Raw genomic sequence first — 12,699 nt, 5'->3', positions numbered from 1 at the left:
ACTGTACTAACCATAATTCTCATAGTTGCTTCCAAGATGCAAAAATTCAAGAAAGATTGCTTAGGAAAGGGGGGAAAAAAACTACTCACAACTCATTTCTTAGTTTAGAAATGTAAATTTCATTTTGATATCTAGGAAACAGAAATTTCTGGATTAAACTATGGTATTTTAGTAATTTGAGAAAATTATCCTTGCTAAGGGCTGTTGTCAGTTTATTTCTTATCTATATAGGAAGTTTGGATCTTATCAAAAAGCTCTTTGATACTCATTTTTACCCTCTTCTTTCTCTAGTAGTAAGTTTTCTCTTAGGAATCTTCTTAGGTCTTTTAGAGAATCTTCCTTAGCCTGAAGGAAAAAGATCTCCTAGCCTTCCATAACGAATAAACCCAGATTAGCTGGAATTAGTCTAGTCACACTTCTCTTTACACAACCATTAAAGATATTTGTCCTCTGTATAAACCTCTAGAGGGATGTCAGAATCAAGCCCGAAGAAATCACACCATACAGGTAAACATTTGATAAAGAACAAGGGCTTAGAGATGGTGTTTCACAAAGCTCCTTTGAAGTCTTTTTTTTTTTTTTGAATACATTAATCTTGTTTGGTGAAAATGTCAACTATTTATGAACCAGGATCCCTGTTCATGATCAAATTAACAAACACTATTGGTCTGTAGTCAGTTAGATTGCAATACAGAAGCCTAACTCCATGAGACCTTAAGTAAACAATGCTTCCTCTTTGAGCCTATCCGTTTCTCATCTGTAAAATGAACAGATTGGACTAATCCATCTCCAGTGTCCCTTTCAATCAGGTCAATTGAGATTCTGCGACAAAGATTTCAAGAAACAGAATGGAGAGTTTTAAGACTTTTTTTTAGGGTTTTGATGAGTGGGATGGTGTTGAAGAGACTGTACTCGTGTGTGTATCTAGAGTCAGAGGGTAAATAAAGGGGGTAGGGATGCGTGAAGGGGTGGAGAAATACCAGTGACCTGAGAGAGGGTCAACTCCTGGGACTGATCTCGCGTTTGCAGAGTAAGCGGAGCGTTCGGCTGCTAGGCAACCGTACCTCCCCTGGGAGGCTGCAAGACCCCAGTCTGAGGTGTCTAAGTTATTGCCTCTTAATTTAGCCACAGCGTTTTCTCAAAATTAACAAAATAGGTAGCCCTTAAAAGTATTTTGTTTTTGTACCAAATGTTGGTAAGCCCTGAAGTTGGGTTCTTCTTCGGTAGGTTTCTTCTGCCTGTTCTCAGGCACGGCGCGGCCGCCCCTCAGGGAAGGCCCCTGCTCCCGCGCGTTGCCGGGCAGAACAGGACGCCGCCAGCCCCCGGCTGCCCTCCTAGACTGGGCCCCGTCCTTTCGCGGGCCGCCCTCGGCAGCCATGGGCTCGGAGATGGAGCCGCTGTTCCTGGCCTGGAGTTATTTTAGGCGCAGGAAGTTCCAGCTCTGCGCCGATCTGTGCACGCAGATGCTGGAGAAGTCCCCTTACGACCAGGTACCGGCCGGACCCTGTCAGTGGGTCCCGGCGATGAGGCCGAGAGCCTGGAGGGGTCCCCAGGCTCCGGGTGGGGGCCCTGGGAAGGAATACTCAGGGCCAGGTGGGCCGTCAGGCCCGCACGGGCACCTGCAGCGAGACCCCTGGAAGCCGGGCCCCGCGGGTGGCTGCCTGGCGTGGCCCCGGGTGCCGGCGTCCTGCGTTAGAGCTCCACCCAGACTTCCGCCTCCGCAAGCTTCAGTCGCCTCTTTTCCTCCCAAGTGTCCCTTAAGTGAACGCTTAGAGCCCTTACTTAATGTTACTTTGGTGATTTACTAATACGTGCATATGTGTGGGCTCTCGAGCTTGTTCGTTGTCTGGGCGTTCCGAATTTACAAAACAATTATGTATAAACGTCAAGCTCTGTAACTTTGAAATAGCTGTCTTTACCCCCGTCTGGATGGGTTGATCCTTACACTTCTTTAGACTGTTACCCAAGCATGAAGGAGCCTTTGATTCTGGCGCCTAAGTGCATCTTGAGGCAAATAATGCAAGTTCCAGGAATGAAAATCTAGGACGGGAAAGATAACATTAATCTATTAAGAGGGCCACCCTGAAAGGAGCGATGACATCCAGAGCCAGCTTAAACTACCTCAAGAGTTATTTAAATTCTCCCAAAGAGGGAAATTATGTAAAGAGTGACAAAGAGGAGGTACTGTGTGTGTAAGATGTGCAACTCTGGTGGACAGGTAACTTCTGGAAGAGGCAAAAAGAGGAAAAGGGTGAATAGGTGTACAGTTGTGGCAGTTTGTGAGTGCTTCTAGTAAATGTAGACTGTACCTACTTTGGGCTAGTTTCTCAGCTTTTCCACTAGTGGTGTTGCCTTGGAGATGCTAGGGGAAAAAAGGAGAATTGAGAGCAGTTACATAAGCCTGGCTGAGTGTGAACACTTCTAGGCTTTGCTTTAGCTCCCAGCAAATGGATGGAGAATAGCCAGCTAGATGAGGTTAACATTGTAGGCTTCAGGTGAATAGTCAGTACCTTTCTGGCTAGAACACTGCTTGGTAGTGGGAGAAGTAGGCTAGTTTCTCTAACTGTTTAGTTCATGTTAGTTAGTGGATTACATTTCTGTAAGCATGTATTTTTCCAAGTATGTTTCTTGGCCCCACAGACACTGCCTAACTACTGAATGGGTTTCCATGATCAAATGTTTGGGGACCCTGTTTGCACAGTAAGAGTTTATTACAAATCTGTGCTGTACCCCATTGTTCTAGATGCAATGATTTGCAAGAACTTTATGTGCTTTTTCCATTGAGTTAGGAAAGTTTCCGTTTAGTGTTCCAGGAACACTAGTCCCAAGAGCTCCTTAATGAAAAAGTTTCCTAATTAAACACATTTGGGAAATGTATATCCCCTTCTTAGACTTTGAAGAGTTATCCTAAGTGCTCTGAGAAGTTCTGAAGGAAGAAAACTAATTTTGCTCAGTCTAATAGTTCTGAAACTTGCCTGGCCTCTGTAATCTTTTCTTGACCAAGTGAGCAAAGGTTAGATATCCATGTAGTTAACATTCTAGGAAATGTCATATTGTGAACTGTTGTAGGCAAAGCCACAGTGTTATAATGAACTGTGCAGATCCTCTAATCTTACAGACATAATCATTGTGGCACTCTGTATTGCACTTGTGAATTCAGGTTGAGTTTGTGCTAGGCTCGGTGATTAGGACTTTAGATGTATTCGATGTATCAGTGACCTCTATCAAGTACTTGCCAGACAGTTCTATAACATATCTATAGCTATGCTTGCAAAGTGGGTAACAAAAAATAAAAGGTAACATTTATTATTTACTCTGTGTCAGGCTTGCATGTTATCTCATGTAATCAAATGTCTTAGGAAGCTGGTATATTTCCTCCATTTTATAGACAGCGCACAAGGATGCAAAGATGAAATAGTTGGTCCAAAGTTATCAACACAAAGCTAGTTGACCCCGTTTCCTTTTCAGGCCTGTTTGGCACATATGTGACAGTGACAGTGCTGTGTGTTTCTAGACCTTTCTCTCTATATTTCCCCACCTCCTGTGCCTTTTTAAAGATTTCATTTAAATGGTAAAGAATTTTGGCATATTTGTGTATTTGGGTGAAAGGCTCTGAGGAGTCCTGACCTAAGCTAACCTGTCCAATTTTAATTAAGTTAATTTATTCTAAAACTTACTGGTTCCTTTTGGCGGGGGAAACAGAGGGACAGACACCTCTCTCGCTAGCCTGAGGTGATGGTATCACTTTGGGAACTACATAGACAATTCAACAACGTTTTTATCAATTGTTAAGAAGGAGCTTAAAGGAGGTCATCTTGACTCCTTTCATTTACCTAGAATAGGATAACCATATTCAATATTTCATTTAAAATCTCCCACATTAGCCACTAAACATGATACGAGCTTAGGTATTTTTTCTTTGGCCTTTTTTACATCTCCCATTAGTCCTCTTGGAACATTAAGACTTAATCGTAAGTTATGTTTAGTGGAATTATGATTTTGATAATCATCACGAAAAACACACATAGGATCCTACTCTACTGTTGCTGTTGGGTGACCCAGTGACACGGTAAAGATCTTTATGCCCACGGGTCTGGTTAGGTCCTGGCCTCTTCCATTGTCTTGTGTGTTAAGGAGTTGAAATAGTACTTCCCAATGTGATATACAACTTCTGATTGCACAGAACTGTTTTAAAAGATGTTATTCTGTTAGTTTTGCTGGTAAGAGCTGGGCTTGATTTGTTTTGCTCTTATGAATGTTAGAGTTGGCCTACCAGAAACATCTTTTCCATTGTATAAAAATGAAGGATGTGATAATGAATATGTTAAAAATATTAAAGAAAAGAAATTTCTGTCTTTTCCTTTCCCACCCTTTTAAACTGTTTTACTGAGGTAGTTTATTGAAGGAGGAGCTGTATATATTGCCAGAACAATTAGAAGCATAGAAGTTTAAGGTGATGTTACCTTACCCGGCTGGGCTTTTGCGACAGGGTGCTGGAAAGTTGACAGTACTCCCTTCGCTTTGTTTTTCTATCTTTTTATTTGTATTAAAAAAAGATTTATTTTTATTTACTTATGCATAAAGAACTGGGGCGTAGGCCAGAGGGGTAGGGTTGGGAGTGAGAAGATTCACCAGAGACAGACTGGGAAGCTGAACAGGCAGATATACTGAAATACACTGCTGAGGGGAGCAGCGGGGAGACAGGAGAGGTCTGCGGCGCCATGTGGGTCAGCTCCCTGGCCACGGACTGAACTCATGCTGCAGAGGTTGGAGCAGTGGCTGGCTGAGACTTTAACTTCTGTGCCACCAGGGAGGCATCACTTCTGCATTTTAAAGTGGAAGACATCCTGTGCAGCTCTTTGCATCACATTCCTGAGCTGCCAAACTGAGTCACGTTGAAGCCCTCCACACATAGGAGAGCAGGGAAACTAAGCTCGTTCTCTGAGGACCAAATGCGGTCGTTTTTGCTCTTGCTAATTTTTTTCCAAAACAAAAATAGTGCTTTTTTTCCTTATGTTATTTTTTTCACTTTTGGTTTTGCTCATTTTCCTCCCAGATTAAAGAGAATCTTCCTCAAGTATTTCTTTTTTTGTTGTTACTTTTCTTCATAAACTGGTCTAGGGGACTTAACAGAGATAGTATTTTGGTTCTAATGCATCCGTGCTTTGAGATGAAGCCCACCTCTAAGGCTTTTGATCCACATTTAACGTTTTGGTACATTTCGGTATCTTGTCATCAAAATGTTTGAGTAATACCTTGTACCTTCCAGTAGGAAAGCTCAATTTCATTTACTTTTGAGTCCTACAGCAGCCTGGCCACGGTGCCTGATACACTGTGATATATTTCCTTGGCATCACACATCTTTTATTGGCTACAAGGACTGGAGGGTAAATTGACTGATGACATGGTATGTGTCTCCAGGAAGAAGGATTCGTGGAGATGGATTTCTTTTCCCAGATGCAAAATGGGGAGAAACAGAGAGCCAAGGGTCTGTAAGCAAAAAGGAAATTCAGGTTCTGACCTCTTAAGTGTTTGTTCATCAGTCTTTCTCTTTGATAAAAATGCAGGGAGAAAAGCAATTCATAGAGAGGAGTTTCCTCCCTTCTTTCCCAAAGCATTCTTTCCATCCTGCCTTGAAAAGCGGTTCAAAGAAGAGTACCGAGGAAAGGGAGACGTGTGGACCGGGTATGCACACAGCAGCTTGACTGAGAGCAGATGTGGCTTCTGTCCCCATGCAGGTCACCCTGATCAGTCGCTTAATCTGATTACTGTTCTTCGTGTTCCATATGTCAGACTCGTGGTTTTAAAATCAGCCCTGATTTTTAGCTCCTTTATCATGAAATCCTTCATAAAATATTGAGGTTTCACAGGCAGTGGGAATTTTAAAAGACAGTATGTTTGTACTAATGGGGTGGGTTGCTGATAGGGTTTCCAATGATTTAAGTCAGTGATTCCAGGGTGGGAGTGCTATTTATCAGGGAGCGAGAGCTTTTTCTAATGCACATCCTATCTCCAACTCCCAATCTGATAATAGCAAGAGATGTTCAGGAGAGGAGGAAATTTTCACAAATGGCTTGAAGGGAGAGAGAAGGCTGAAGACCACTTGTTTGGGTGAAAGACATGGAGCCAGTGATGTGTTTTTACCAGTCAGCTGACGTGTTAGTGACTGCCAGAGACAATGATCTGGTGACCCAAGCCAAAAAACACCTAATTTATTTCCTCTCCAGGGCCGTGGAGATTTAGCTGGGCTTAGTCTTTTGATTTAATCTTTTACGAATTTGTACGCCTGCTGACATCGGCCTCCACATCCACCTGGCCACTTGGTCACTGCCTCGCCCTCACCTTCTGAAACAGCCCTGTTCCTGTTCTCTTACAGTTTTCTTCCTTCCTGTTATTCAAAATTCTGAATCATGATATGGTAGTTTAAGAGTGGAGCTGGGTAGACTCATTAGCCAGAATAAGTATTGGTGATAATTAAGGAGTCACATTCTGAATCGCACTCTGAATTATCGGGAGAACAAATTCCCTAAAGCAATAGCAGCAACCTAAGAGAAGGCCTGACCCCAGGGAGGAAGGAGGCGAGCAGCCAATGTGAGCTGACGCTGATGCTAGTGAGAATCAGCTGGTTCTAGGCAGGGCCCCTAGATTTTCCACGTTGTCCTCATACTCGCTCACTTGGAAGGAGATTTAAAGGGAAGTTTCAGTTTGATGGGCTCCTACTGGGAGTCAGTCTTGACTATGAAGAGGGAAGTAGAAGAGAATTTGGTGCTTTTCTGTTCATTACTTAAATGTTTGCCTAGAGAAATTCTGAGAGTGTGACATTCTCACTGAAGGTGCTGCCACCTTATGTGTTATTAACAAGGAGCACATCTGTGAAAGGCCTCTTAGTGTATTATCAGATAGTCTTCAGAATGCAGTTTTATAAATTAAAAGACTCCTACCCCGTACAGTAGACACTATAGCTGCAGTCCAAGAGGACTGGCTAATGGCAGTCGCAGGACTTGTTCAAGGTCACACAGCTAAGTGGCTCCCTGAGGTTGTTCAAGCCCAGGTCTCCTGACTTGGCTGAAGGCTGATGCCTTCTCCTCATGGATATTCATGGATAAATTTGCTAGATCAAGTGAACCTAATTTGTGGCTCATTATGTGGGTGGATTAATTTAAAGCACAAAAGTGGAACTGAGAGACTCCTGAAGATGAAGATCTCAAGTCATTTTTTAAAAAAGTTTTGCCCTCTCCAAATTAAAACATCTTGACTCGTTCTCTTCATACTCCTGCTGTCCCTGAACGCTCTCCAGATCAGCCCACTCTGGGCTTACGCTGCTTTAGCTGCTTTCCAGCCTTGCCCTGATGTCACATACTCAGCAAGGTGCACGCCCTTGACCTAGAGTGTCCAGGTTCCAATCCTGCCTCTCTACCTTGACCTCAGAGTTTTCTCATCTGTAAAATAGGGTTGACAGTATTTGTACCTTAAAGGGTTTTTGTAAGTTTTAATTTATTAGTACATGGTAAGTGATCAGAAATGTTAGCTACCAATTGCTTCTACGTTGGCTAGGGAGATTTGTGTGAAGGATTCTGGTGCTTCTGCTCTTCTGATGGGATTGTTGGAACCTGGACACAACTGTGAGGAAAGTGGCCAGTGAAACTGATGACAAATGCTGTTGACTCTCGATAGATCATTGACTCTCAATTTCCAGAATAATCTCCCTCCCTTTGAGTCCCTTCTTACCCTTCTTGTGTTCTGCTTTCTGCACTCCTTCTAAATGATCTACAATATGTCTATAGCTTGCCTGGAGCATTTAGTACATTTACTGTAATTTATCCAGTTATATGCTTCCCCTGTGGGATGTTTTCAGGGCTTACCAGGGTGCCAGGAGAATGCCATGGGATGAATGTGGCCTCTGCCTCACACCTATTTAGTCCTTTCTCCATTTTCCATTCACACAACCACACCTGTCTCTACACCTTTTATTTTCCTCTCTGACCTTTTCATTTCTTGGGTGCTTGCCACCTACATGGTGCATCTAATTGTGTGCTGCAGGGGCAGAAGGAGACAGAGGCACGAAGGCCTTCCTCAGTGAGCAGAGGCCTCTGTGGCTGAATCGGCCGTTTCAGCTTGGACAGTCTAACAAGCATCCAGCTTCTTTTTTGCTATCTGTGATTTCTGCCTCCTTTAGTTTCCTTTTCCCTTTTAAGCACGGTCTACATTCTCTCTGCTAAACTTACTTTCCCCCTTTTGTGGGAAACTTATCGTGTCTCCTTTTTTTCACCCTTCAATCCTAGCTTATTTCTAGCTCTTTTTTTTTTTTTTAATATCTAAGAGTTCTGTTTTCTCTCAAGCATTGACGTGACCTTGAGAAAATTACTTGACATCTCTGAATTTGTTTCCTTATCTGCAAAATAATACCTACTTGCCTCCCTCAGATGGTTGATAGTAGGCTCAAATGAGATAATGGGTCATACAGATGTGTACAAAGAAATGGAAGAGTAGAAGGAGGTACTTCTGCTGTCTTATTCTCTGACAGTGTCTCTCTAAATGTAGACTATGGGATCTGGCCAAAATATACTTTTTCCAGATTTTTCTTATGCATCATGGACTTTATTTATTTATTTTATTGCATAGTGGACTTTAAAACCCCTGATCGCTATGTGCTGATTGCTAACTACTCTAAATCTCACCCCAAGGGTGCTTGGGTTTTAGCCTAGTGTAACCTCCTCTCTGTTGCTGCCATGTGTCATGCTAAAGCTGTTGCTTGTCCCTGCATGTGTCCAGATGGTCTGCACACTGCTTGCCCACATACACTTAGAAAAATACATAGGATTTTTGGATTTTAGACCTGTAGAAAGCAAGGATCTCTTCTTTTTTTCTTTTCCTTTTTCTGTTTCCTAGTAGCTTCCCCATTAAAACAGGCTGCAGAATGAGTGTTCAAAGGCGCTTGCTAACTGTAGACATCTTGCTAATTGTAGATGTTTTCCTGATTCCCCCCCCCCGATGAATTTCTATGTGATTTGGCAAAAGAAAACATTGAGTTTATCATTTACCTGGCAGAACTTATATTGCATAGTCTTTATAAAAATGTCTAAGCAAACCTTATCGGCAGAATTAATTTATCTTCAGTCACTAATGCTATTATGTCGTTGTGAAATAGTGGGGTTTACATTTTTCTTCTCCCCAATTATATTTGAATATAAGAAATTCTTCCTTGGTATAGTTGTAAAATTGTTTTTAATAGTGAGCTACTGTATCTTCATTAAATAGGTAATTAAGATATGTTTTCTATGCTCTAAATGAGGTCAGAGCAATCAGATTATCTGACCATAGGTAATTTTGCACTATCCAATATATATTAGTTGTGAAGAATTCTTGAGAATTCAACAGTTGTGAAGGAAGATTAGTTGATATTTGTGTTTTTAGTGAATGAGTTTGCATCTTGCCAGTACATACTGGGTTAGTCATTATGACTTTTATTGTAGAAACTGCATTTCTTAAAAATGTTTACTGCCTTCTTAATGCTTTCCAGGAACCAGATCCTGAATTGCCAGTGTCACAGGTAAACACTTAGCTGCGACCTTTAGTTTAGAGACTGCTTTAGTTACTGCTATTGCTTAGTTATTGCTATAGTTTATGAAACCTGCTGCTTATCTACCTGTGGTATTATAAATTTAGCCCTCTCTTCCAGACATTATATACCTTCTTATTAAATGATTATATTTCCAGTACATTTTTGTCTTTGGATGGGTGGAGAGCTAACACACTCTATTTATTAAGACTTGGGGTTTAAATGGAAATGACCAGAATTGACCACTAAGATGAGAAAAATAAAGAAGGTAGCAATAGGAGCTAGGGGGTTAGAAAGGGAGCTGAAAAGCTAGGAGACCCACAAGTGTCTAAAAAGATGAACAGTGTGTTACTAGTAGGCCACTTCTGTTTGAGAAGGTTTTGTTTTCACAGAGTGGAGTCGGCCATGGCTAGGAAGAAGGAGGGGTCACAGGCCAGACAGCCAGTACCACCAGATCAACTAAGAGGTGGGAGCTAACTGGATATGACACACACAGATGAATCCAAAAGGCCCCTGAGGAAGAGAGGAGATCTGATGAGGGAGAGGAAGGGATGTCCTTCCTTGTTTCCCAGTAAGTCTGGGAATAAGAAGAGATGGGAGAGCTATAGACTAGAGAGCTTAAATACTGCCAGGTGTTTGCCCTCCCAAGCCCTTAAATACTGCCAGGTGTTTGCCCTCCCAAACCCTCCCAAATAAACAAGTTCAACCTTTTGTGAATTCATCATGTGTGATCAGCAAATCTTTTAGAAGGAAAAAATATTCAAATACTGTCATAGAAGTCTATGTGGTATTAAACAAACACTATAGGTGGGTTAAAATGTGTCAGCGGGATACGTTGAATAAAGTTAAAAACTAAGCCCCACTCCCAACCCAGCAGGCAGGTTTGGGGGCTGGAGTACGGGAATGGGTAAGGCTACTTCGGGGTCAAGGCCATTATAGCCGACCACCCTGACCGGAAGGCCAGCCCTGCACCGGGAATGCAGGAGCAGAGGCCAGAACATGTCTCTGCCAAAGGCCAGTACCAGAGACCAGGAGGTAACAGGTGCAAACTGGCACCCCTCGTTAGAAAGCCTGCAAAAACAGTATCAGAGCCCTTAGAACCCCCTCCCTTCATGGGCAGACCTCTCCCGTCTTGCCCACTGCGTCTCTTAGTGATGTATTTCAGTAAGTCAGCCTGTTCTGTTCTCTACTCTGTCTCTGGTGAGTTCTTTCACCTCTGTGCTGCCCGCTTCACCCTGATCTTCTCCCCACCATAAACTGTGTCACTCAGTTCTTTAAAAGGATGCCATTTGCTTTTAGAATGTTCCTAATTGTGATTTCCAAATTGATAGCTGGTACTGAACTCTTGTTTGCATAACACATGTACTAGTCATTTAAGAAGGACCTAAATTATTAAAAGAGAAAACAAAATATTGTTTACTTATAGTAAAGATTTGATTAAAATTAAAATTCAATTGAAGGAATATCAATAATTTGAATTGTTGGTAGGTTTTAAAACTGTAAATGGCATTTGAGAATTCCTGTCTAGCACAGGTCTTCATGAAGGACCTATTTTTCTTATTAACTTTCTGTTCTGTTACTGTAGCCGTAATTATCCACTGGATAAATATAAGTGAATAAAATGGGAACAAGGCTAATTGGATTCTTTTGAGTTCACTATTCACATTTTTGCCTTTCTTGTGTGCACTTTTACAACTTCACAGTAGTTAAGGCTTTATAGTAACAATGGCATGTTTTGTGTCTGCTATCATTGATGAAGCAGAGGTGTCAAATGTTTCTTAAAACTTCCTGGTCAGGTTTGATGGTGTTATTCTAGCAATAACCTCGCCAAAGTGTTCTATGCCTTAAATTTCTGACCTTGCTTCTTGTATTAAAAAGAGAAGAATTTAAATTGTTTTGTAGAGTTTTGAAGTAACTGATGTGGTAGTTACTCATTTGGGTTGGGAGAATTGATGCTTTTCCCTAAGAAAGGGTTACTATCCCTTTATTATTGTCAGGTTTATAGCAGTTCAATCCATAGCCATGCATGTGTGTTTATATATACGCTTTGAAAACCTACAATGCTGTCATTTATTAAAAAGTTAAACATATCTGATAAAAGCAGTTTATGTTTATATTCAAAGGCAGTTTGGAATTGCTTTGCTACTCATTTTATTTTAACCATTGATTAATTTTGATTTTTTTAAAACCACACAGAGGATTTTAGGACTGTAAAACATAACTTGGCATGCTTCCAAAATAAATTAAAAAAAATTTTTTTAAAAAGGCAAAGCCCCATCTGCTGTTTTCATTAAAATCTCAAGAATTGTTCTCATTGCCAAGAGCAGTTCCCTGAATACAATGTGATGTTTAATCAAGCAGTGGTATGTGATTTTCAAGGTCAGTTTTTGTTAGGACAGCAGGAAAGTCAGTAAAATTAATATTCCTAAATACTGATGAAGTTTAAATTTAGATGATAGTTTCAGTAGATTTTATTATAGATATGTAAATATCAGAAATTCATATCGCTGCTTTTACTTAAGAATTCGGATTTAATAAATTGAAACGCGTAGCTTCTATTTACCTTTTTGAAAAAATGAATTCTTATGTAATAAAATTGACAACTAGTGTTTCTGTTTGACTTCTGAAGCATTTATCCATTTAGTGAGAATAGTGGATTTATTTTCCTGTGTTTTGCTTAGCCTAATATAAAAAAATTTTATCAGTATTTGGGAGGTTTTAGGAAAAAGTATGATGAGTAGATGGACTGGTCTAGAACATAACAGCATTGACTTGAAAATGGTTGAAAAAGTGTGTGTGGCTAATTAAGAACCACCTATATACATGTTACTGTGATAATAAAAACTTGACTTCTAGAAAGCCAATAACTAGTTCTCCAAATGTAGTCTGAAAGCTAATTAGCTCCTCCTCCTCAGGATAAAAACCCAGATACTTCACTACAGCATAACAGGACCTGTCATCTGCCCCAGCCTTTTTCTCCAGGATTTTCTTTTACTGTTTCCTCAACTCATGTCAACTCCTTTGTTTCCAAACATGCCACGAGTCCTCTAGTGAGCCTGCCATGTTCCTGCTTACTCACCTTGCCAGGCACTTGCTCTCCTGTCAGGGACACTGGATTAAATTCTTCTTTTCTACCCTTC

At 41.1% G+C, this 12,699-nt stretch overlaps 1 protein-coding gene across 1 annotated transcript in view; it reads left to right on the top strand.

Moving 5' to 3' along the window:
• Positions 1–1,255: 1,255 nt before the first annotated feature.
• The window catches only part of TTC8 (tetratricopeptide repeat domain 8), a 46,277-nt gene continuing 34,833 nt past the window's right edge, over positions 1,256–12,699 (top strand). Inside the window, exons 1-2 of the mRNA XM_012724386.1 lie at positions 1,256–1,490; positions 9,521–9,550. Of these exons, the coding sequence (XP_012579840.1) occupies positions 1,377–1,490; positions 9,521–9,550 (144 nt within the window). The 5' untranslated portion in view covers positions 1,256–1,376. The remainder of the gene's footprint in view (positions 1,491–9,520; positions 9,551–12,699) is intronic.

Source organism: Condylura cristata, unplaced genomic scaffold (assembly GCF_000260355.1).
Source record: "Condylura cristata isolate star-nosed mole 26May11 unplaced genomic scaffold, ConCri1.0 scaffold00013, whole genome shotgun sequence".
NCBI classification, from domain to species: Eukaryota; Metazoa; Chordata; class Mammalia; order Eulipotyphla; family Talpidae; genus Condylura; species Condylura cristata.
This window is presented reverse-complemented; position numbering and strand designations above follow the sequence as displayed.